This window comes from Coregonus clupeaformis, chromosome 16, assembly GCF_020615455.1.
Source record: "Coregonus clupeaformis isolate EN_2021a chromosome 16, ASM2061545v1, whole genome shotgun sequence".
In the NCBI taxonomy this organism is placed as follows: Eukaryota; Metazoa; Chordata; class Actinopteri; order Salmoniformes; family Salmonidae; genus Coregonus; species Coregonus clupeaformis.
The window spans coordinates 27,227,005-27,252,845 of record NC_059207.1 but is presented as its reverse complement, the minus strand read 5'-3'; the positions used below and the strand labels follow the sequence as shown (position 1 = coordinate 27,252,845).

General features: G+C 44.1%; 1 protein-coding gene across 1 annotated transcript in view; it reads right to left on the bottom strand.

Moving 5' to 3' along the window:
- The window catches only part of LOC121584637 (cell surface hyaluronidase-like), a 42,684-nt gene that overhangs the window by 10,902 nt on the left and 5,941 nt on the right, over window positions 1-25,841 (bottom strand). Inside the window, exons 5-16 of the mRNA XM_041900637.2 lie at window positions 20,299-20,468; window positions 19,332-19,520; window positions 16,035-16,204; window positions 14,730-14,939; window positions 14,101-14,306; window positions 13,602-13,671; window positions 12,507-12,635; window positions 10,864-10,952; window positions 8,326-8,457; window positions 7,908-7,943; window positions 7,621-7,776; window positions 3,183-3,360 (exon numbers count right to left, since the gene is read on the bottom strand). Of these exons, the coding sequence (XP_041756571.2) occupies window positions 3,183-3,360; window positions 7,621-7,776; window positions 7,908-7,943; window positions 8,326-8,457; window positions 10,864-10,952; window positions 12,507-12,635; window positions 13,602-13,671; window positions 14,101-14,306; window positions 14,730-14,939; window positions 16,035-16,204; window positions 19,332-19,520; window positions 20,299-20,468 (1,735 nt within the window). The remainder of the gene's footprint in view (window positions 1-3,182; window positions 3,361-7,620; window positions 7,777-7,907; window positions 7,944-8,325; window positions 8,458-10,863; window positions 10,953-12,506; window positions 12,636-13,601; window positions 13,672-14,100; window positions 14,307-14,729; window positions 14,940-16,034; window positions 16,205-19,331; window positions 19,521-20,298; window positions 20,469-25,841) is intronic.

Below are 25,841 nucleotides of genomic sequence, written 5' to 3'. Positions count from 1 at the left end.
ATTTGCACATAATCTCTTGCACATCTATCATTCCAGTGTTAATACTAATTGTAATTATTTTGCACTATAGCCTATTTATTGCCTTACCTCCATAACTTGCTACATTTGCACACACTGTATATATACAGTGGGGGAAAAAGTATTTAGTCAGCCACCAATTGTGCAAGTTCTCCCACTTAAAAAAGATGAGAGAGGCCTGTAATTTTCATCATAGGTACACGTCAACTATGACAGACAAAATAAGAAAATAAATTCCAGAAAATCACATTGTAGGATTTTTAATGAATTTATTTGCAAATTATGGTGGAAAATAAGTATTTGGTCAATAACAAAAGTTTCTCAATACTTTGTTATATACCCTTTGTTGGCAATGACACAGGTCGAACGTTTTCTGTAAGTCTTCACAAGGTTTTCACACACTGTTGCTGGTATTTTGGCCCATTCCTCCATGCAGATCTCCTCTAGAGCAGTGATGTTTTGGTGCTGTCGCTGGGCAACACAGACTTTCAACTCCCTCCAAAGATTTTCTATGGGGTTGAGATCTGGAGACTGGCTAGGCCACTCCAGGACCTTGAAATGCTTCTTACGAAGCCACTCCTTCGTTGCCCGGCGGTGTGTTTGGGATCATTGTCATGCTGAAAGACCCAGCCACGTTTCATCTTCAATCCCCTTGCTGATGGAAGGAGGTTTTCACTCAAAATCTCACGATACATGGCCCCATTCATTCTTTCCTTTACACGGTTCAGTTGTCCTGGTCCCTTTGCAGAAAAACAGCCCCAAAGCATGATGTTTCCACCCCCATGCTTCACAGTAGGTATGGTGTTCTTTGGATGCAACTCAGCATTCTTTGTCCTCCAAACACGACGAGTTGAGTTTTTACCAAAAAGTTATATTTTGGTTTTATCTGACCATATGACTTTCTCCCAATCCTCTTCCCATTCTCATCGACGGGGCTGTAGTGGAACAGGTTGAGAGCTTCAAGTTCCTTGGTGTCCACATCACCAACGAACTATCATGGTCCAAGCACACCAAGACAGTCGTGAAGAGGGCACGACAAAGCCTATTCCCCCTCAGGAGACTAAAAAGATTTGGCATGGGTCCTCAGATCCTCAAAAAATTCTACAGCTGCACCACCGAGCATCCTGACTGGTTGCATCACCGCCTGGTATGGCAACTGCTTGGCCTCTGACCGCAAGGCACTGCAGAGGGTAGTGCGTACGGCCCAGTACATCACTGGGGCAAAGCTCCCTGCCATCCAAGACCTCTATACCAGGCGGTGTCAGAGGAAGGCCCTCAAAATTGTCAAAGACTCCAGCCACCCTAGTCATAGACTGTTCTCTCTGCTACCGCACGGCAAGCGGTACGGAGTGCCAAGTCTAGGTCCAAAAGACTTCAACAGCTTCTACCCACAAGCCATAAGACTCCTGAACAGCTAATCATGGCTACCCGGACTATTTGCACTGCCCCCACCCCATCCTTTTTACGCTGCTGCTACTCTGTTAAGTATTTATGCATAGTCACTTTAACTCTACCCACATGTACATATTACCTCAACTACCTCAACTAGCCGGTGCCCCCGCACATTGACTCTGCACCGTTACCCCCCTGTATATATAGCCTCCCTACTGTCACTTTATTTTACTTCTGCTCTTTGTTTTTCTCAACACTTTTTTTTGTTGTTGTTTTATTCTTACTTTTTTTGTTTAAAATAAACGCACTGTTGGTTAAGGGCTGTAAGTAAGCATTTCACTGTAATGTCTGCACTTGTTGTATTCGGGCGCATGTGACCAATAAAATTTGATTTGATTTGATTTGATTTGATCATCCAAATGCACTCTAGCAAACTTCAGACGGGCCTGGACATGTACTGGCTTAAGCAGGGGGACACGTCTGGCACTGCAGGATTTGAGTCCCTGGCGGCGTAGTGTGTTACTGATGGTAGGCTTTGTTACTTTGGTCCCAGCTCTATGCAGGTCATTCACTAGGTCCCCCCGTGTGGTTCTGGGATTTTTGCTCACCGTTCTTGTGATCATTTTGACCCCACGAGGTGAGATCTTGCGAGGAGCCCCAGATCGAGGGAGATTATCAGTGGTCTTGTATGTCTTCCATTTCCTAATAATTGCTCCCACAGTTGATTTCTTCAAACCAAGCTGCTTACCTATTGCAGATTCAGTCTTCCCAGCTTGGTGCAGGTCTACAATTTTGTTTCTGCTGTCCTTTGACAGCTCTTTGGTCTTGGCCATAGTGGAGTTTGGAGTGTGACTGTTTGAGGTTGTGGACAGGTGTCTTTTATACTGATAACAAGTTCAAACAGGTGCCATTAATACAGATAACGAGTGGAGGACAGAGGAGCCTCTTAAAGAATAAGTTACAGGTCTATGAGAGCCAGAAATCTTGCTTGTTTGTAGGTGACCAAATACTTATTTTCCACCATAATTTGCAAATAACTTCATTAAAAATCCTACAATGTGATTTTCTTGATTTTTTTTCCTCAATTTGTCTGTCATAGTTGACGTGTACCTATGATGAAAATTACAGGCCTCTCTCATCTTTTTAAGTGGGAGAACTTGCACAATTGGTGGCTGACTAAATACCTTTTTTCCCCACTGTATTTTCTGTTGTATTTTTTTGACTTTATGTTTTGTTTTACCCCATATGTAACTCTGTGTTGTTGTTTTTAATCGTACTGCTTTGCTTTATCTTGGCCAGGTCGCAGTTGTAAATGAGAACTTGTTCTCAACTGGCTTACCTGGTTAAATAAAGGTGAAATAAATCAATAAAAAAACTAAAATGCAATGTACAGTAGTAGAAATATTAGAATACAGTATTTAAATACATAGTACAAAACCCCATGGCAAAATGGATGGAATTGCAGGAATTTAGCTTCCGGACCAGAGTCCGGATATAATTATCACACATATTCTTATCAGACTTATTTTTCGTAACATCATTATTACGTCAGTATTTGAGAACAAGAGAGAAGAGGCAATGGCCCTTCTCCCGAAGTGTGCACTCAAACTCCCCCTCATGGATTTAAAAGGAAAGCACTCACTGGTGTAAGGAATACGGCAGAAACTCCCTCCACCGTGCTTGCACCAATTCAATGCTTTTCAATGTATGAGGGGCAGAGAATGAGTGTGCACTTCCAGGATGAAAGGTGGAGTGATGTGCTAGTTACTCACAGTGGGCTGGAAGCTGAGCTTGGACAGGTTGTTGCGAGGCGTGAGCTGCCAGGTGTTCTTTAGGTTGAAGCCCACCGCACTGGTGAAACGCTCCGTCGTTGGGATGTAATTTCGGAACGTGCTCTGGGTGATCCGCACAGGACCGTCGTAGATCTGGAAGCCGCGGATCGGGAACGTCCTTTGGAAAATCAGTGTGAGAGTCACACAACAAACATGAACTATAGTCACAACGAGCTAACACAAACAAAACATGGAACTTCCACAAATGTCACGTTACATTCAAGACAGGATCAGCTGATCCAAGGCATCTACACTGAGTGTACAAAACATTAAGAACACCTGCTCTTTCCATGACAGACTGACCAGGTGAATCCAGTTGAAAGCTATGATCCCTTATTGATGTCACTTGTTAAATCCATTTCAATCAGTGTAGCTGAAGGGGAGGAGACAGGTTGAAGAAGCCTTGGAGACAATTGAGACATGGGATTGTGTATGTGTGCCATTAAGAGTGTGAATGGACAAGACAAAATATTTAAGTGCCATTGAACGGGGTATGGTAGTAGGTGTCAGGCGCACCGGTTTGTGTCAAGAACTGCAACACTGCTAAGTTTCTCGCGCTCAACAGTTTCCTGTGTGTATCAAAAATGGTCCACAACCCAAAGAACATCCAGCCACAAATGTTCTATAGGATTGAGGTCAGGGCTTTGTGATGGCCACACCAATACCTTGACTTTGTTGTCCTTAAGCCATTTTGCCAAAACTTTGGAAGTATGCTTGGGGCAATTGTCCATTTGGAAGACCCATTTGCAACCAAGCTTTAACTTCTGAACTGATGTCTTGAGATGTTGCTTCAATATATCCACATCATTTTCCTTCCTCATGATTCCATCTATTTTGTGAAGTGCACCAGTCTCTCCTGCAGCAAAGCACCCCCACAGCATGATGCTGCCACCCCCGTGCTTCACGGTTGGGATGGTGTTCTTCGGCTTGCAAGCAACCCCCTTTTTCCTCCAAATATAACAATGGTCATTATGACCAAACAGTTCTATTCAGATCTATTGTTTCATCAGACCAGAGGACATTTCTCCAAAAAGTACGATCTTTGTCCCCATGTGCAGTTGCAAACCGTAGTCTGGCTTTTTTATGGCGGTTTTGGAGCAGTAGCTTCTTCCTTCCTGAGCAGCCTTTCAGGTTATGTCGATATAGGACTAGTTTTTCTGTGGATATAGAAACTTTTGTACCTGTTTCCTCCAGCATCTTCACAAGGTCCTTTGCTGTTGTTCTGCTATTGATTTTCACTTTTCGCACCAAAGTACGTTCATCTCTAGGAGTCAGAACACGTCTCCTTCCTGAGCGGTATGACGGCTGCGTGGTCCCATGGTGTTTATACTTGCATACTATTGTTTGTACAGATGAACGTGGTACCTTCAGGCGTTTGGAAATTGCTCCCAAGGATGAACCAGACTTGTGGAGGTCTACCATTTTTTTTCTGAGGTCTTGGTTGATTTCTTTAGATTTTCCCATGATGTCAAGCAAAGAGGCACTGAGTTTGAAGGTAGGCCTTGCAATACATCCACAGGTACACCTCCAATTGACTCAAATTATGTCAATTAGCCTATCAGAAGCTTCTAAAGCCATAATATGATTTTCTGGAATGTTCCAAGCTGTTTAAAGGCACAGTCAACTTAGTGTATGTAAATGTCTGACCCACTGGAATTGTGAAACAGTGAATTATAAGTGAAATAATATGTCTGTAAACAATTGTTGGAAAAATGACTTGTGTCATGCACAAAGTAGATGTCCTAACCGACTTGCCAAAACTATAGTTTGTTAACAAGAAATTTGTGGAGTGGTTGAAAAACAAGTTTTAATGACTTCTGACTTCAACTGTACGTACATATCCCAACCAGAAGCCATGGATTACAGGCAACATCTGCACTGAGCTAAAGGCTAGAGCTGACCCTTTCAAGGAGCGGGACACTAATCCGGACGCTTATACGAAATCCCATTACGCCCTCCGCCGAACCAACAAACAGGCAAAGCATCAATACAGGACTAAGATCGAATCCTACTACACCGGCTCTGACGCTCGTCGGATGTGGCAGAGTTTGCAAACTATCCCGATTACAAAGGGAAACCCAGCCGCAAGCTGTCCAGTGACGTGGGCCTCCCAGACAATTAAGCCTTCTATGCTCGCGTCGAGGCAAGCAACACTGAACAATGCATGAGAGCACCAGCTGTTGCGTACTCAGAGCATGCACTGACCAGCGGGCAAGTGTCTTCACTGACATTTTCAACCTCTCCCTGACCCAGTCTGTAATACAAAAGGAACACCTACCTGAGAATGCTGTTAATTGATTACAGCTCAGCGTTCAACACCATAGTGCCCTCCAAGCTTATCACTAAGCGAAGTACCCTGGGACTGAACACCTTCCTCTGCAACTGGATCCTGGACTTCCAGACGGGCCGTCCCCAGGTGGTGAGGGTAGGCAACAACACATCCACCACGCTGACCCTCAACACGGTGGCCCCTCAGGGGTGCGTGCTTAGTCCCCTCCAGTACTCTCTGTTCACCCATGACTGCGTGGCCACGCACGACTCCAACACCATCATTAAGTTTGCCAACGACACGACGGTGGTAGGCCTGATCACCGATGACGATAAGACAGCCTATAGGGAGGAGGCCAGAGACCTGACAGTATTGTGCCAGGACAACAACCTCTCCCTCAACGTGAGCAAGACAAAGGAGCTGATCGTGGACTACAGGAAAAGGAGGACCGAGCACGTCCCCATTTACATCGACAGGGCTGTAGAGGATCTGGTCGAGAGCTTCAGGATCCTTGGTATCCACATCAATAAGGATCGATCATGGTCCACAACAAGATAGTTGTGAAGAGGGCACGACAACGCCTATTCCCCCTCAGGAGGCTGAAAAGATTTGGCATGGGTCCTCAGATCCTCAAAACGTTCGACAGCTGCACCATTAAGAGCATCCTGACTGGTTGCATCACTGCTTGGTATGGCAACTGCTCTGCATCCGACCTCAAGGCGCTACAGAGGGTAGTGAGTACAGCCCAGTACATCACTGGGGCCGAGCTTCCTGCCATCCAGGACCTCTATAAAAGGCTCCTTAACAGCTTCTACCCCCAAGTCATAAGACTGCTGAACAGTTAATCAAATGGCTACCCGGACTATTTGCATTGACCGCCTTATTTTAATCGTATTTATTATATATTTTTTGCACCGACTCTCTTTCACAGGCTTGATGTACACTCACTGGACTCTACCACACACATATTACACTGACACTACAACACACACACACATATTGATGTCACACACACATTTCTTCACATACGCTGCTGCTATTCTCTGTTTATTATCTATGCATAGTCATTTTACCCCTACCTAAATGTACATATTACCTCGACTAACCCGTACCCCTGCACATTGACTCGGTACCGGTACCCTTGTATACAGCCTCGTTATTGTTATTTTATTGTGTTACAATTTTTCCTTTAGTCTATTTGCAAATGTTTCTTACTTTTTTTAAACTCTGCATTGTTGGTTAACGGCTCGTAAGCATTTCATGGTAAGGTCTACACCTGCTGTATTTGGCGCATGTGACAAATAACATTTAATTTGATCAAATCTGATTTTAAACCTAACCATAACCTTAACATTAACTACACTGCTAACAATAATGCCACACCCTAACCTTAAATTAAGACCAAAAAGCACATTTTAGTTTTCATGAATGTTTTACAATATAGCCAATTTTGACTTTGCAGCTGGCCCATCTAGCGGAAATCGCTCAGTTCTTCCACAAGGACAAGAGTCATCCCAATAAACGTTCAATGCTCTCTCTTTTTTTTCTACTGAAAAAAACGTTTAAAAACATTTTCCGTTACATACCTTAATGAACCCGAGCCAGAGGACCGGCTCTGACTGTGGGTGGGTGGGTTACAGCCTGCTCCCTGTCCCTGATCCGAGTGCTCCTCCGCAACTGTTCTCCGTGACTGACTGACTGTTTCCCAGACTCTAATTTCTCATTGATGACTGTAGTCCCCTGTAGTTCAGTTGGTAGAGCATGGCGCTTGCAACGCCAGGGTTGTGGGTTCGTTTCCCACAGGGGGCCAGTATGAAAATATATGCACTCACTGGATAAGAGCGTCTGCTAAATGACTAAAATGTAAACGACTGTAAGCAACGCTTTGATTTTTTTTCTTTTCTTTCAGTCATTGTTTATCAAAGGCGGCTTACTACGCGGATGGAGGAAGTCGGTTTTCAGGAAATACAGAAGTGATTGAAACACTGCAAAACCATTCATCCTATTACAGGAAGTTAGTCAAAGCAGTACTTCCCCTCCAAGAGCAATGCACCTCTCCAACACTATCTACAGTTTTTTTATTACAGTATTTCTTTCACACACACACACCTGTTCCTGGGTAGTGTCCTCATCTTGCCGTCTGCTCCTCCCTGGCCCCAGTACTTGTTCTGGCCTCCATTGAAGCCACGGTTCCGGCTCTCTCCCACAAACAGAGACTGAGTCACTTCCTGACTGGAACCCTCGTCCTTGGGATAACTACCGTCACTGACGGAGGGAGAGGAAAGGGACAGGATGTGTTTTTGAGCATAAGTGTATGTGTATAGGTGGTGGGGGTGTTATGAATGTACAGACAGACACACAAGTGTAGAAACAGACACAGGAGCCTTGGTACATACCTCGCAAAGGAGAGTCCCACCCCATTGTCTGCAAATCTATAACCAGAGAGAATTAACGTATCATTCATTCTGCATTGCGATGTGCACTGTTTGAGAGCTCCACTGAGTAGGGCTAACCCAGCAGTGGAGGAGTCACCAGTTCAATGTCATCCATAGCCTTGAGGACTGAGAAAGAGGAACTCCTGGCCCTTTGCCTCATCCGAGATGGCCACTTGTTTATATGTTAGCATAGCATGCTAACTACTAATTCTAATGTAAGTTGCTATAGTAACTCCTGAGACACTCTTCTCTTTGTGAATCATACAGGGAAATGGAAGAGAGAATCCATGAGATGTGACTACTGCACAGCACATTGATGAACAATGATACAGTAACCACATTCATCATGGGCTCAATGAGATGACATCACAGCACTCACCCAGAGTTCTGAATGGTAATGTCACCGCCACGTATCCAGGCTCCGAGGTCGTTGTTCTTAAAGGCGATGAGTGTGTCGATGAGAGCAGCCACCCGCGGCTGGTTTGGGTCTGCATTCTCATGTGGACGGAACCTGATCCACGTGTATTATGAGTATAGAAACACACATACACTCTCGATCTGACACACAACACTCTTAGAAAATACCCACAGACAAACACTACACACACACACAATCTCAGTCCTCACCTTCACACACAACCACTAAACACACACACACAGCATGGGCAGTGGTCTTAGAGGGCGTAAGCTATTTTCCTTCCATCTGTTGAAGCAGAGACTTGTATTTGGACAGACTGCTGCAGAGTGGAAACTATCTGTGGAGCCTTGTTTTGTCTGTAAACACAAACCTGCCAGACCCTCCAGAATACTGTACAAGGAGAGTACAGACCAGTACAGACTATCCAAGTCCAGTACAGACCATACCATATAAACTACAGACCATCTAAGTGCTGTACAGATAGATACTAACTAACCATGAAATCTTCATTTAAATCAGAACCAGCCTTTTGATCTGACATAACAGGTTTATATTTACCAATACCATATGTTGGTGTAGAGGAAATAATGCGTGTGGTAGAAAAACAGGTGCAAAAATAAGTGAAAACCAAGTTGCATTGGTTAAATCAAGTAGGTAAGTAGAATCAGGTGGGTAAATAATTAGCTATCAAATGAACCAATCAAAGGAGAGAGCGTTAGGAAAGAGTTTGGGCTGGACTGATAAATAGAGATAAGAAACCTGGTCAGTTTGGTGTTACCCATCCAGGTGAATGTACTCCTGAGTGTACTCCTGAGTGGCGCAGTGGTCTAAGGCACTGCATCGCAGTGCTAACTGTGCCACTAGAGATCCTGGTTCGAATCCAGGCTCTGTCGCAGCCGGCCGCGACCGGGAGACTCATGGGCGGCGCACAATTGGTCCAGGGTAGGGGAGGGAATGCCCGGCAGGGATGTAGCTCAGTTGATAGAGCATGGCGTTTGCAACGCCAGGGTTGTGGGTTCGATTCCCACGGGGGGCCAGTGTAATTTATTTTTTAATTTTTTTATGTATTCACTAACTGTAAGTCGCTCTGGATAAGAGAGTCTGCTAAATGACTAAAATGTAATGTAAATGAATGCAAAGCACACCATGCAGAGAGGAAAGGAGATCTCAGAGGACATCAGGACGAGGGTAGTGAGAGCACATCAGTCTGGAGAAGGCTATAAAATCATCTCAAAAATATTTGAGCTCCATCAGTCCACTGTGAGGCAAATAATTTACAAATGGAGAGCATTTAACATGACAGCAACTCGGCCTAGATGTGGACGCCATTCCAAAATATCCCCAAGAGTCACAAGAACAATAATAAATCAGGTAAAAGCCAACCCAAATATAACATCTAGAGATTTGCAGACCTCCTTTGCTGCATCTCAGGTAACTGTGCATGCTTCAACAATAAGAACACTGAATCGAAATGCCATTCATGGGAGGGTTGCTAGGAAGAAGCCTCTGCTGTCACAAAATAACCAAACTTTGCCAGAGACCACCTGGACAAACCTGAAGGTTTCTGGAAGTCCATTCTCTGGACTGATGAGTCCAAAATTGACCTTTTTGGTCACAATCAACACTGCTATGTTTAGCGAAAACCCAACACGCCTACCACCAAAATAACCTTATCCCAACAGTCAAGCATGGTGGTGGGAATGTCAAGATCTGGGGCTGCTTTTCCTCCTCTGGACCTGGACGACTCCACATGATTAAGGGAACCATGAATTCTGAGGTGTACCAGGAGATTTTTGAACAGAACGTCAGGCCATCAGTCAAGGAGCTAAAGCTGGGCCGAAAATGGGTCTTCCAACAAGACAACAACACAAAGCATTCAAGCAAATCTACCAAAGAATGGCTCAGGAGAAAGAAGATTTGTGTTTTGGATTGGCCAAGTCAAAGTCCTGACCTAAATCCAATCGAGATGCTGTGGCAGGACCTGAAGCGGGCAGTTCATGCCAGACACCCTCAAACCTCACTCAATTGGCTGAGTTCTGTAAGGAGGAGTGGGCAAAAATCCCTCAAAACAGATGTCAGAGACTGGTTACTGGCTATAGGAGACATTTAGTCCAAGTTATCGCTGCTAATGGAGGTGCCACAAGCTATTGACGGAAGGGGTTCACATATTTTTGCACACATCAAATCTGAGTTTCTGTTAAATAAACCACTTGTTAAATAAACAATACAAATATCATATTTTTTGGTTTCTGTCATTTACTTGGAATGTCTTTAGATAAGGATTTATTTTAATATTTTATAGCAAAATAATGACCAGCCCTGTAGGGTTTACATACATTCAAGCAGCACTGTATATAGACAATTATTGATCCAAACGATTGATCACTGCATGTCGAAATTTAATTCTGTGTGACCAGCACAGAAAAACTGACTAGTTCGCCCCTTTCGTAACATTTCCTGTGCATTCTAAATGCAATGTAGTTTGACCTGTATTCTTACCTGGCGTTGTTGTCCAGACACAGGTACTCCCGGGGGTCTGCAGCACTGGCATTGGTGGTCTTCACACCTTTATCAATGAAGAGCCCAGCCTGGGTAACACAAACAGGTATGGGAACTACTGTCACAAATAGGGACTTAAAGGCACAAACCTTCATTCGTTTTTCAGTGAAACGGCAGCCCCCCCCCATAAAGGAGTAGGACAGTTTTACATGTTTTTCATGTGAGTGTCGTAATAGTACACAGTAGCATCTCTGTAAAACAGATATATTGTCAAATGTATGAGATTTAAGAGTGTAGTGTGTAATGTGCAGTTCAAGTGTGAATGCAATGCAATGAGACTGTGTATATACCACAGGTATAAACAGTGAATTCAGAAAGTATTCAGACCCCTTGACTATTTCCACGTTTTGTTACGTTACAGCCTTATTCTACAATTTATTAAATAGTTTTTTTCCTCATCAAACTACACACAAGAAATGTTTGCAAATATATTAAAAATAAAAAACAGAAATATAACATTTACATAAGTATTCAGACCCTTTACTCAGTACTTTGTTGAAGCACCTTTGGCAGCGATTACAGCCTTGAGTCTTCTTGGGTATGACGCTGCAAGCTTGGCACACCTGTATTTGGGGAGTTTCTCCCCTTCTTCTCTACAGATCCTCTCAAGCTCTGTCAGGTTGGATGGGGAGCGTTGCTGCACAGCTATTTTCAGGTCTCTCCAGAGATGTTCGATCGGGTTCAAGTCCGGGCTCTGGCTGGGCCTCTCAAGGACATTCAGAGACCTGTCCCGAAGCCACAAGAACAATATATTTTGGACTCATCGGTCCAGAGAATGGACTTCCAGAAACCTTCAGGTTTGTCCAGGTGGTCTCTGGCAAAGTTTGGTTATTTTGTGACAGCAGAGGCTTCTTCCTAGCAACCCTCCCATGAATGGCATTTCGATTCAGTGTTCTTATTGTTGAAGCATGCACAGTTACCTGAGATGCAGCAAAGGAGGTCTGCAAATCTCTAGATGTTATGTTTGGGTTGGCTTTTACCTGATTTATTATTGTTCTTGTGGCTCTTGGGGATATTTTGGAATGGCGTCCACATCTAGGCTGAGATGCTGTCATGTTAAATGCTCTCCATTTGTAAATTATTTGCCTCACAGTGGACTGATGGAGCTCAAATATTTTTTAGATGATTTTATAGCCTTCCCCAGACTGATGTGCTCTCACTACCCTCGTCCTGATGTCCTCTGAGATCTCCTTTCCTCTCTGCATGGTGTGCTTTGCATTCACCTGGATGGGTAACACCAAACTGACCAGGTTTCTTATCTCTATTTATCAGTCCAGCCCAAACTCTTTCCTAACGCTCTCTCCTTTGATTGGTTCATTTGATAGCTAATTATTTACCCACCTGATTCTACTTACCTACTTGATTTAACCAATGCAACTTGGTTTTCACTTATTTTTGCACCTGTATTTCTACCACACACATTATTTCCTCTACAATTGGAAGAGCTCTTACTACTTTGTGTATGTGATCCCTGTGGGAATTTAATTCCAAGATCTTAGTGTTGTTAGCGCCATGCTTTTACCAGCTGAGCCACACAGAACCAGTGTGTTTGTCTTTTACACAGTGCTGCCAGTGAGTGGTACCTTAAAGTTGGAGTGCACACGGTTGTTGTAGAAGATCCCCAGCGGGGTCAGCTCTGCCCGGGTCTCTGGAACCAGCCCATGAGAGTCCCCCGTGGATGAGCTGTGGAACACATACCATATCCCAGCATCCTTTAGGATGACATGGGGGAGGAAAATGAGAATAAGAATAATAGAAAGTGGCTTTGACAATGGAGTGAAAGAATAATGATCCTCGAGTAATAATCAATCAAATGTATTTATAAGCCCTTTTTACATCAGCAGATGTCACAAAGTGCTTATACAGAAACCGAGCCTAAAACCCCAAAGAGCAAGCAATGCAGATATAGAAGCACAGTGGCTAGGAAAAACTCCCTAGAAAGGCAGGAACCTAGGAAGAAACCTAGAGAGGAACCAGCCTCTGAGGGGTGGCTAGTCCTCTTCTGGCTGTGCCAGGTGGAGATTTTAAAGAGTACATGGCCATTAAGGCCAGATCATTCTTCAAAATGTTCATAGGATGACCAGCAGGGTCAAATAATAATCAGTGGTTATAGAGGGTGCAACAGGTCAGCACCTCAGGAGTAAATGTTTGCTTTTCATAGCCGAGGATTCAGAGGTCGAGACAGCAGGTCTGAGAGAGAGAGAGAGAACTGCACAGAGAGAGTACTGTCATTGAGTACTGCACAGGCACATTGATACAATGGTGCTTGAACTAAAATAGTAAGGTCTTGATGTTTAACTTTATCTCCTGGTTGAAGCCATCATTTATTGCGGTTGATGTAAAAGTAAGAACCCAATATCTCCCCAGATTTATCACATCATCACATGAGATGAACCGGTAAGCCACAGCCTTAGATCCTTATGAGTGGCTAAACCATAAAGCTGCAGTTCATAATTCAAACAACAACAAAATGCCCAAAGCAGCTGAGCAATGGGCTGGAGATTTCATAGATAGAGCTATGGATATAAGGACTGACCATCCATGAGATCAAAAAGATAATGAATGATGTCTGGGATGGGATGGTGGGGGCAGCCTCACCAGATGTACAGTCTCAGTCCCCTGCTGATCGTTATTCATTCATTATTAAACAGTGTTGTTTTGTTGGTTGGCAGTCATACCTGGGAGCCAGCAGCAGCGTTGCTTATGAGGTTATTATTGGGGTTGGCGATCCAGAACGTAGACACTGCCCTAAAACAAACACACACACACCGAGCAGACACAGACAGACACACACACACACACACACACACACAGGGAGGATGAAAGGGCATTAGAGGAGATGTCTCCAGGCTAACTGATTGTTAATATCAAGATCTATTAATTTAATAAGAACAGTGACTCCTGTTATCCATGGAATAATCCACCTCTCCCACATAAATCCTGTACAGGGACAGTTCTGCCAACACACACACGCACACGTTCTCTCTCTCTCTCTCTCACACACACACAGTCCTCAAAAAAATGCAACTGATGCTCCCCAAACAGACCTCCTTTTCAACCTCCCCCAGAAACAGAAACACATCCCATGCAGCAGGGTGGTTGTTTTTGCAGGGATAAGATGGCCCTATCACTCTCACACAGAGGACATGAACCCTTTGTCTTCTCTCAAGGTCTTACTTGCACTCCATGCTCGGTGAAGGCGTGTAGTTCTTGAACACTTTGTCTCGGATGCTGGTGCACATGGTCTCGTTGCGGTCGGTGGGCAGGAGCGTTCCCGGTCGGGTCAACAAACCCAGGTTGTGGAAGAATGTGTTCCTCTGCTCTATCCCGTCCTCCAGGAAGAAACAGTGACCCAGGGTGTCATAGCCCACAGTGTCCTTCACCTGGGGAGGAGAAACATTTGGGAAACGTTCAACACCAGAGACACGAGCAGAGCAGGAAAGCAGCTTGGAGTTGCTGCATCATGTTATCTGAATGTTGGTCGATTCACTTCAATGCATTTGACATGAATTTATTTAATGACTGGCGTCATATGGTCCTCATTTCCCCAAGTTTTATCATCACACATACGGCACATACACCAAGGCTGGAGTCAATTAGAATTTAAGACAGTCAATTCATGAAGTAAACTTAAATTACATCTATTTTCAATGACTTATCAATAAACTGAGAAGTAGAAGCAATTTATTTCAAAAGGTTTTTCCATTTTTGAATTTTAAATTAAAATCACTTCCTGAATTGACTGCCTTCAATTGACCCCAGCCCTGACACACATACAGCACACACACACACACACATACACACACCAGCAGGCCGTTGGTGGCGTGGATGGTGATGCAGCGGGAGAAGGAGTGGTGGATGGAGAGGCCGTCCACGTAGGCTGGTTCCCGGTAGCCTCCTCGCCAGTCAACGTCCCCACAGCGGTGGAAGTGGAGCGGGTAGCGGCCCTGCTCCTGCTGCCCCATGTTCCTCAGCTCCACGTGGGACAGGTGCACCGAGGTGAAGTTCCCAAATATCTGAGGAGAATTGGGGTAGAGAGAGAGAAGAGTAAGCTGTGCTGTGTGTATCATATTACTCTGGTTCTGTTGATCTATTGATGGTTCTAGTTTACAGTTACATCTGTTGATAAATGGAAGATCGTGCAAAAACTGAGATGATCTGAGCACAAACAATGCTATACAGAGAGAGAGAGAGAGAGAGAGAGAGAGAAGACAGAGACACACACAAATATGGCCTAATGAGCAAATAGACACTAACACATGCAGTAAACTCAGGGAGGTCTGTCTTAGGTATATGGCCTTTTCCACATTCTGTTTTGTGTTAAGGAGATATTGGCCAATCCCTCAAGCTAACTGAAACTCACTCATTCACTCAACCAAACTCACACACTACACTTGGACAGAACTCTCTACAGTCAAGTAACAAGGGTTTTTCCATTTACTGCAAAGGGGCTGCTTACATAAGGCAAGAGGAATGTTATTATGTATTTATCAGAAGGGAGCATGAGTATGTAACACATTATACAGAGCAAATATTGTACTTGTGCAGCACGGACACAGAGAATGTGTGTGTGTGAGGGAGGGGTGTGTGTATTGACGTTGGTCTGAGTAAGTGTTTGAGAGTGACTGAGGTTTGTGTGCTCAGTGGGGGTTTGAAATATACAGAGTAAAAAAGAACAAAGAATTACTATACTGAAACACAAAACATTAAGAGTAGTGAGTGTTGTTCATCCATGCCCCCTCTCTCTCTGAGTGGTCCCTGGGTTGTGTTCATTAGGGCATGCAACGGAAAACATATGCAACCAACATTTTTAAAACCAACATTTCTTATTGGTAGTTCCTCCCTGTTTCTGTCTGTTTTCTTCAATTAGGTGCCTAATGAACATTACATGTTGTTATATCATGTGTGAATGCTGAATGTCCTCAGTCATTCAGCATCTGCTGAATGCTCTAATGACCCTCCGCCACAGCAATATGGTAATGTTCAACATGATTACACTAGACTGAATGGCATTAAATAAGCATTTAACTCAGGCTGAAATGCACAGGGCAGGCTCAAGGTTCAACACAGACCCTATACTCACAGTTACACACTGTTACATAAGCACACACCTTGATGTGTCCGCCGTATGTGTCGTGGCCAAAGAACTGGCACCAGTTGTTTCCATAGCAGGTGTTTTCCATCTCCCCATAGATTAGTATGTTCCTGCTGAGCAGTGCCACCTCCGCTCGCATGTCCACCCCGTCCACAATCTCCCCCATATGACCAAACTGGGGCCTCCCTGGGAGGGGGGGACACATAAAACACATACTTTATAGCATATACCATTGTCATATATCAATAAAAGCATGTTAACATTTAGACATACATATTAATATTATATTTAAAAGTGTTCATATTAACAACAGTCAGCCAAATACACTGCTCAAAAAAATAAAGGGAACACTAAAATAACACATCCTAGATCTGAATGAATGAAATAATCTTATTAAATACTTGATGTGAATGTGCTGACAACAAAATCTCACAAAAATTATCAATGGAAATCAAATGTATCAACCCATGGAGGTCTGGATTTGGAGTCACACTCAAAATTAAAGTGGAAAACCACACTACAGGCTGATCCAACTTTGATGTAATGTCCTTAAAACAAGTCAAAATGAGGCTCAGTAGTGTGTGTGGCCTCCACGTGCCTGTATGACCTCCCTACAACGCCTGGGCATGCTCCTGATGAGGTGGCGGATGGTCTCCTGAGGGATCTCCTCCCAGACCTGGACTAAAGCATCCGCCAACTCCTGGACAGTCTGTGGTGCAATGTGGCGTTGGTGGATGGAGCGAGACATGATGTCCCAGATGTGCTCAATTGGATTCAGGTCTGGGGAACGGGTGGTCCATAGCATCAATGCCTTCCTCTTGCAGGAACTGCTGACACACTCCAGCCACATGAGGTCTAGCATGGTCTTGCATTAGGAGGAACCCAGGGCCAACCGCACCAGCATATGGTCTCACAAGGGGTCTGAGGATCTCATCTCGGTACCTAATGGCAGTCAGGCTACCTCTGGCGAGCACATGGAGGGCTGTGCGGCCACCCAAAGAAATGCCAGCCCACAACATGACTGACCCACCGCCAAACCGGTCATGCTGGAGGATGTTGCAGGCAGCAGAACGTTCTCCACGGCGTCTCCAGACTCTGTCACGTCTGTCACATGTGCTCAGTGTGAACCTGCTTTCATCTGTGAAGAGCACAGGGCGCCTGTGGCGAATTTGCCAATCTTGGTGTTCTCTGGCAAATGCCAAACGTCCTGCACGGTGTTGGGCTGTAAGCACAACCCCCACCTGTGGACGTCTGGCCCTCATACCACCCTCATGGAGTCTGTTTCTGACCATTTGAGCAGACACATGCACATTTGTGGCCTGCTGGAGGTCATTTTGCAGGGCTCTGGCAGTGCTCCTCCTTGCACAAAGGCGGAGGTAGCAGTCCTGCTGCTGGGTTGTTGCCCTCCTACAGCCTCCTCCACGTCTCCTGATGTACTGGCCTGTCTCCTGGTAGCGCCTCCATGCTCTGGACACTACGCTGACAGACACAGCAAACCTTCTTGCCACAGCTCGCATTGATGTGCCATCCTGGATGAGCTGCAGACTCCGTCTCATGCTACCACTAGAGTGAAAGCACCGCCAGCATTCAAAAGTGACCAAAACATCAGCCAGGAAGCATAGGAACTGAGAAGTGGTCTGTGGTCACCACCTACAGAACCACTCCTTTATTGGGGGTGTCTTGCTAATTGCCTATAATTTCCACCTGTTGTCTATTCCATTTGCACAACAGCATGTGAAATGTATTGTCAATCAGTGTTGCTTCCTAAGTGGACAGTTTGATTTCACAGAAGTGTGATTGACTTGGAGTTACATTGTGTTGTTTAAGTGTTCCCTTTATTTTTTTGAGCAGTGTATATGGTTGTCACTATACAGTAGATCTAGATATTTAATTTGATGGGGCCATGTGACCTTAATCCCAAACAGAACAACGTCAGCACCTCTCTTTCTCTCAATATGGCAAGCCAACTGGTGCCAGTGCCAACCACAGGAATTGTGCTTCACCTCGCAAACATGGAGGGAGAGAGAGAGAGAGAGAGAGAGAGACACAGCCCTTTCTCCAGGAAGGGGAGGTGGCTTGTCGACATTGGAGCAGTGGGCCAAAACAGAGGTGTTGACAGACAGGGGACTACACAGGGTGGAACGCCAGACCAGATTACAACCCAACTGGTCTCTGTTACAACCAGGTTAAGATGTCCTTTTCATAACAACTTTTTTCTGGTTGCTTTTGCTAAAATTAACAAAAATTATTTACAACCAGCATACAATCTGACCATGATGTCATTGCAACCAGTTTTGCTCGCTGGGCTTTTGACACCATGGACAGTTTACAAAACCGCAGAAAACAGGGAGATAGAGGGAGGGACGGAGAGAGAGAGAAATAAATACATCTGAAATGTCTATATTTTTTACAAACTTTTGTGAGTGTAATGTTTACTGTTAATTTCTTAAACTCAGAGAAAAAGGGAATGAGCCAGCAGGCCCCCTGTTTACCCCAGGTAAAACCGTGGGGAGTGGAGCTGAAATTAAGAGAGAGAGACAGAGAGTGAGAGAGACAGAGAGAGAGAGTCTGCGAGAACTATACAGACTTACAGGCAATTTTCTTGCCCAAAATTGAAAACAAATACAAACATTTTGAAACCAAAACAGAAAAGGAGAAAATCTAATATCTATTGGGAGGTTAACCCCTTTGTGCCATATTAGCTACAAAATATGTAGCTTCCTGCCACACCCATAGGGACAGCCAGTGGAACGACCAATCAGAACAATAACAACGCTACCTGTGTCTTTCTCACTATTTCATTATTGTCCTCATTAATGTCTTACTGTAGTGTCCTGTTCATTGTTACTACTCATTGAGTATTATTATTTTTCCTATGATTATCTATCTGCGTCATCATTGATTTGATATGTTGTCTATATGTTTGCTTTGGCAATGTACTGTATGTGGAAACACTTACCATACCAATAAAGCCATTTGCATTTGAGAGAGAGAGAGAAAGAGAGACAGAGAGTGAGAAAAGAGAGAGAGAGAAAGCGAGAAAAGAGAGAGAGAGAGCCAGACAGAGCGAGAGATATCATTGATCACCACCATCCCATGTAGGAGAAAAGCCTGATTCCCAGTCTCTTCCCAATTGTAATTTATAGAAGATGTGAAATGAAAGACCATGGCTCAAGATTTATAAATAAATAATTATACTTATTTTTATATCATACCATATCCAGTTAAAAACACAGCAGTGATACTCAATATCAGAATTAAAGTAAGCCCCCATAAATGTACAAACACATAAACTACTTTCGTTTTCACTCACCTTGAACTCTAACCTGTCTGCTAGTGCAGTGGGGGCAGGGGAGGAGGGTGAACTCCTCTGCCTGATGCATGGAGTAGTCAGTACTGGCAACCACAACATGGTTCCCGGGTTGCCAGGTGTGTACATCTTCCAGCAAGTTGAGGACTACCTGGTCCACAGCATCCACCTGGAACCCAGATATTGGAAATCCTGGAGGAGCATAGATAAGATCTGTTGCATTAGCAGTTTTCTACTGCATACCAAAGAACTAATGGCGGAAACAGGATCTAGAGTCACAAAAAGTGAAATTTTACAGGCAATTTGCCTAAAAGTAAGGATTTGAGTGGTTTCATGAGATAAGAAATCTGAACCATACCATACACCAAACATTCAAGCTAAAAGTTTAACCAAAACAATAGCAAACTTCCATAGTGTATCTTGAACTGACACTGTGGACCAGTGAAGTGTGAGGGTATGGCTGTATGAGAACAAACATCCCAGCTTACAGGACATGACGGTGCCACACCGAAACCCAAACTCCCTCCTGGGGAGCTGCTGTTTGCCCTAGTGACAGGAGGACCCTGCCCGTACACACTCAGGAATGCTCAGTCCAGCTGATTGATCTTGCCTGTAAACACTAACCACTTGAACCCCACACACACACACCATCCAGGAAAAGCTGCAAGGTCAGAGAATCTGAGTGTATGCTTTGCTTTTACATGGCATTCCTGACTATGTGAAGGGCCTAATATGACCAGTTCAATGAACAAACAATCAATGACATACACAAGTAAACGAGCACCTACAATCATGCTGATCTCCTTAGACAATATTTGTGATATTGGGTTACCAATGTGGTAACACTTTACTAAAGGTACAATGCACTCCAATGCGGTTATGGACATTTTAAAAGATAACAAATATAACAAGTTATAAACCATTCTAGCTGCAGGTTTTAAGTAAAGCCAAACTGGTTATAATGACCCACCATTCCTCCATTCGCTGTAGGCTGTGACAGAGAAGCCGACCCCGTCAACAGTGGTGAAGTTCTGCCGGGCCAGCGCCTTTCCTCCCGTGTCATGGTTCTCGTGTTCCCGCACGTCCTCGGAACACGAGCCGTTCCCTCCACCAATAACAGATACCAGTGCCCAGGCCTGCCTATGGACAGACAGAGTTTGAGCTTTAGAAGTTGTTAAGAAATCGAGGTAACACTTAAAGCATCCAAGCAGATATGCTTTATAACTTGTTATAAGCAGGTATGAGCCTTTTTATTGTCTTATAACAAGGCTTGTTGTTATGTTATTTGTCTCTACACTCTTAAAAAAAAAATAAGGTGCCATCTAGAACCTAAAAGGGTGCTTCAGCTGTCCCCATAGGAGAACCCTTTGAAGAACCGTTTTTGGTTTCAGGTAGAACCCTTTCCACAAAGGGTTCTACCAGGAACCAAAAAGGGTTCTCCTATAGTCCCAGTCGGTATTCACGTAATAATAAGGAATTCCCCTTGACCATGCCCACAAATTGAGGAAAACAAACATTATTTCCTATTGTAAAAAAGGCAACTTCGTAGTCGACTTTTTGTTATAAAGAAATAACAAAACATGCCGAAAAGCTGCTGTGTTGTTCAATATATATGTAACCAGGTAATAAATCCCAACCTATGGATCGCAACGCTCCCACGTAGGGAAATAGAGCCTGTGAGAATAGCCCTGTGGCTTCAGGCTATTGGGCATGGGAGTGGGAAATGTGGGGACCCGGTGTCCAAGTAGGCTACACGTAGCTATGTGTGTGGATTGGAAAACATTTAAGACACAGGTAAGACATTTAACTTGTTTAGTATAGTCTGTTTGTAACTCCACTCATTACTTGTAGCTGTATAGTCTTTTTTTTGTGTTGTTGGTCTTGGCTAGCTAGCTAGCACCCACATGGCTGCTAGCACCATCAGAAAAAGGGGGATGAGGGAAGCCCTACAATATAACGTTTTTCTAAGTAGTGAGAACACTCAGGAGCAGGCAATGTTGAAAAGTCATCTTTAGACATGTATTTTTCTTTAAATGTAGTTTTGAAATTGACTAAAACAAGCAGATGACAAGAAAATTGTGTTTGAAAAAGGTCAAGTTTTTGCTGTGAGTCAATGGGGTAACCTAGGTAACCACAGGTTATTTTCCCCACAGGCGGGCAGGGCCGCGACGTTCAATTAATACTGTCTGGGACTATGGGGAGAGCCGAAGAACCCTTTTGGAACCCTCTTTTCTAAGAGTGTATGCATAACATTTTTTAACTGCACACTATTGTAGTCCTGTAGTGACCACTGTAGAGAAAGCATTGGGAGTATCAACAGGACAACATTCTTTTGTAAGATTTAGCAGCTGTGTAAGGGCTAGTCAAGCAAAGGGTGTGACTGAACTGACATGAATAGCCTGTGTGTGTGTGGTCATCACATTCACCTCAATCATATAGACTGAGAGTTGGCATCAGAAAATGTGGGAAGTGTTCGAACGAGATAGCGGTGGATATCTCAGTCCACCACACCACCATACCCACAAGGCAAAACACAATCCGCCTCTGAAGTGGAGATAAGTCTATCAATCCCCTGGTTCAAGGCTTGGGTGTGGAGCAGGGGTCATGCAACTCTGGACCAGTGAAGGGTGTAGAGTGAAATGTTGGTTTGTCAGCATCAACACAATGTCAAAACAATGTTACTCCTTAAGAGTCTATTAAGCTAGAGATATCAGTTTCTTTTCATGGGCTGCATCCGCCTATGTCGGGCTTCCGCATCTGCGGTGGAAGATGGCCGAGCTACAGCGGTGTTTGTCAGACAATGAGACATCCCGAAAACCTGACTTCTCACGAAAACGTCTGTAGCGTCCGAATATGACCATTCTACGGAAAGATGACACTCTCACGAACACAATGGTGTTCTCTGTTTTGCTTTACAACCTCCCACAAGTGTCACGGGATTCGTCTGAAGGGAACCCATACAAATGAATGGAAGTATGGAGGTAGTTTTGTGCCAACAAAAATAAGGGTTTAAAATGTATTTCAAATGTAACCCCTTATTTTGTTGCCACAAAACCACCTCTATACTTGTGTAAATATATATTTATTGCACTTTCTTATTTCTCCTAGATATAGGACAGACACTTCAAAACCTTATTCCATATGATTTATTTTTTGACTGTCTTTTTATGCCATTTATGAATGTGTTATTCAATGGGTTTTAATCGGCTATAGTATTAAAGGCCAAATTCAATATTTTATGAAATAATGTTTTGATTTATTTTTATACATAAAGGGGTCCTATAATTCCAAATCAAATAGCTAAATGATCCATGGTATGACCATCTTAAAACATTCCATATGTTAGCATAGTAGAACCTCCCCAATGGCTTAGACTTTTAAACATCAAGTAAGCTTTATGCACCGTCATCAGGCGACCTTTAGAGGAATTCTCTCTTCACAATCACACGACCTTTCAAGTCATTATCTTCAACCATCACTTACCCTTTTCAGGCGTGGTAACCTTTTTAAAACCTTTCCCCTTGCATTACCTTTTTAAAACCTTTCCCCTGTACTGCTTTTAGCTTCACATCTGAAGGGCACTCCACGCAATGACGTCTGGAAGTAGGCCTGACTGTCAGCTCTCTGTTGAGGCTGGTCCTAACGACACAATCACGGGCCAATACGCCATTCAGCAGATCAAAGAGCCTCTCTACCATTTACCCGCTGAAATACAAACAGGAACCATCTGTGAAAGCACCATGTCCTCCCTGCAGCTATTTCACTCAATTTGTGTGTGTGTGTGTGTGTGTGTGTGTGTGTGCGAGAGAGAGAAAGAGAGAGAGTCCGTGAGAGAGACTGCGTGTTTGTTTTCACCTTTTTTCCCAGAACATCCTTAATTGCCTGACACGTCACTCAGTCTTTTAACCGGCTCTTTGTTTTGGCCAGTAATGGCCGTTTGGACACTAGATGAGGTCACGCTACTACAGTCCATCAGAGCTCTGTCCTCTCAGATCACATAGATTACACATTACCAGCAGGTAGCAGGCACGGGGCAGGGACAGACAAACCATTTGATGTGGGGCAATGGTCATTACCAATGTTCCCTCTAATTTTTTCGGCACTGAGTAAATTTCAGGTCTGCTGAGCGCAAACTTGAACGTTGTGAAAATTCTGTGCAACTTCTGGCGTGCGTTTATTGTGAACACTGAGGCTGTATCCGCTTTAAGTTACAGTTATAAAAGTGGCCAAGTAGGCTACTGTGGCTATTTGATCATAATGTAGGCCTATCAAAGTGGCTTACCATCAAAAACAATGGAGAAAATGCATCCTGTAACATTTTAACATGGATATAACTGTTATATCATTTAGCCTACAGTAGCAGCCAATGTGTGGTGTTCAATGTAGGCCTACATTCCGTGAGACTTTTGGAAAAAATATGCACGGCTTGACATTAACCTATTTAGGTGACTGAAAATGTGTTTGATGCAATAAACTATTTTACAAAATAATGTTCATTAATATTCCCATACCATTATTACAGAGAATCAGACATTATGCTACCCTCTGCCTATTAGCTACTTAGCTTATTCAAGCCTGTCTCAAAATATAACACTGCCCCTTTAAGACATAAACAATTATATTTACCCAACTCGCTTTTCAAAGATGGCTAGAAATGCACACGTTTTGTGCTCTTGTAGGAAGCAAACACTACCCCATTGCTGACTAGAAATGAGCTATAAATGGGCTAATAACTCACTCACTAGCAAAGAATATGAACAAATGTGCACACATGGCTACATGCAGCTCTCGCTTTCATCTCAAAACAAGCGCATCTACTCAAGACCAGTCATGCTGTAAACACAGTCCAGTTCAAAGTGAATGGCACAGATCCATATATGGCAATGGTCTATTTGCATATAGGGATACTGCAGCTCTGATTGGTTATGCCGCACCGGTCTGTAGAGTACGGGCTGAGTGTGCCTGTCAATGCAATAGAATCCTACTCCGGTGCGTTCTGCCTACAACAAAATCTCATTAGCATCGAATAGCCCCCGCGATATGCAACTTTTCAGGGAAGTTGGGAACCAATATACACAAGCAGTTAGGAAAGCAAAGGCTAGCTTTTTCAAACACAAATTTGCATCCTGTAGCACTAACTCCATAAAGTTTTGGGACACAGTAAAGTCCATGGAGAATAAGAGCACCTCCTCCCAGCTGCCCACTGCACTGAGGCTAGGAAACACTATCACCACCGATAAATCTACAATAATCGAGAATTTCAACAAGTATTTTGCTACGGCTGGCCATGCTTTCCACCTGGCTACCACTACCCCGGCCACCAGCTCTGCACCCTCCGCTGCAACTTGCCCATGCCCTCCCTGCTTCTCTTTCACACAAATTCAGACAGCTGATGTTCTGAAAGAGCTGCAAAATCTGGATCCCTACAAATCATCTGGGCTAGACAATCTGGACCCTTTCTTTCTAAAACTAGCCGCCGAAATTGTCGCAACCCCTATTACTAGCCTGTTCAACCTCTTTCGTATCGTCTGAGATCCCCCAGAGATTGGAAAGCTGCCGCGGTCATCCCCCTCTTCAAAGGGCGTGACACTCTAGATCCAAACTGTTACAGACCTATATCCATCCTGCCCTGCCTTCGAAAGTTTTTGAAGGCCAAGTTAACAAACAGATCACCGACCATTTCGAATCCCACCGTACCTTCTCCGCTATGCAATCCGGTTTCCGAGCTGGTCATGGGTGCACCTCAGCCACGCTCAAGGTCCTAAATGATATTATAACCGCGATCGATAATAGACAGTACTGTGCAGCCGTCTTCATCGACCTGGCCAAGGCTTTCGACTCTGTCAACCACCCCATTCTTATTGGCAGACTAAATAGCCTTGGTTTCTCAAGTCACTGCCTCGCCTGGTTCACCAACTACTTCTCAGATAGAGTTCAATGTGTCAAATCGGAGGGCCTGTTGTCTGGACCTATGGCAGTCTCTATGGGGGTGCCACAGGGTTCAATTCTTGGGCCGACTCTTTTCTCCGTGTATATCAATGATATTGCTCTTGCTGCTGGTGACTCTCAGATCCACCTCTATGCAGACGACACCATTTTGTATACATCTGGCCATTCATTGGACACTGTGTTAACAAACCTCCAAACGAGCTTCAACGCCATACAACACTCCTTCAGTAGCCTCCAACTGCTCTTAAACACTAGTAAAACTAAATGCATGCTCTTCAATCGAACGCTGCTGGCACCCGCCCACCCGACTAGAATCACTACTCTCGACGGGTCTGACCTAGAGTATGTGGACAACTACAAATACCTAGGTGTCTAGTTAGACTGTAAACTCTCCTTCCAGACTCACATTAAGCATCTCCAATCCAAAGTTAAATCTAGAATCGGCTTCCTATTTCGCAACAAAGCCTCCTTCACTCATTGCTGCCAAACATGCCCTCGTAAAAACTGACTATCCTACCGATCCTTGACTTCGGCGATGTCATTTACAAAATAGCCTCCAACACT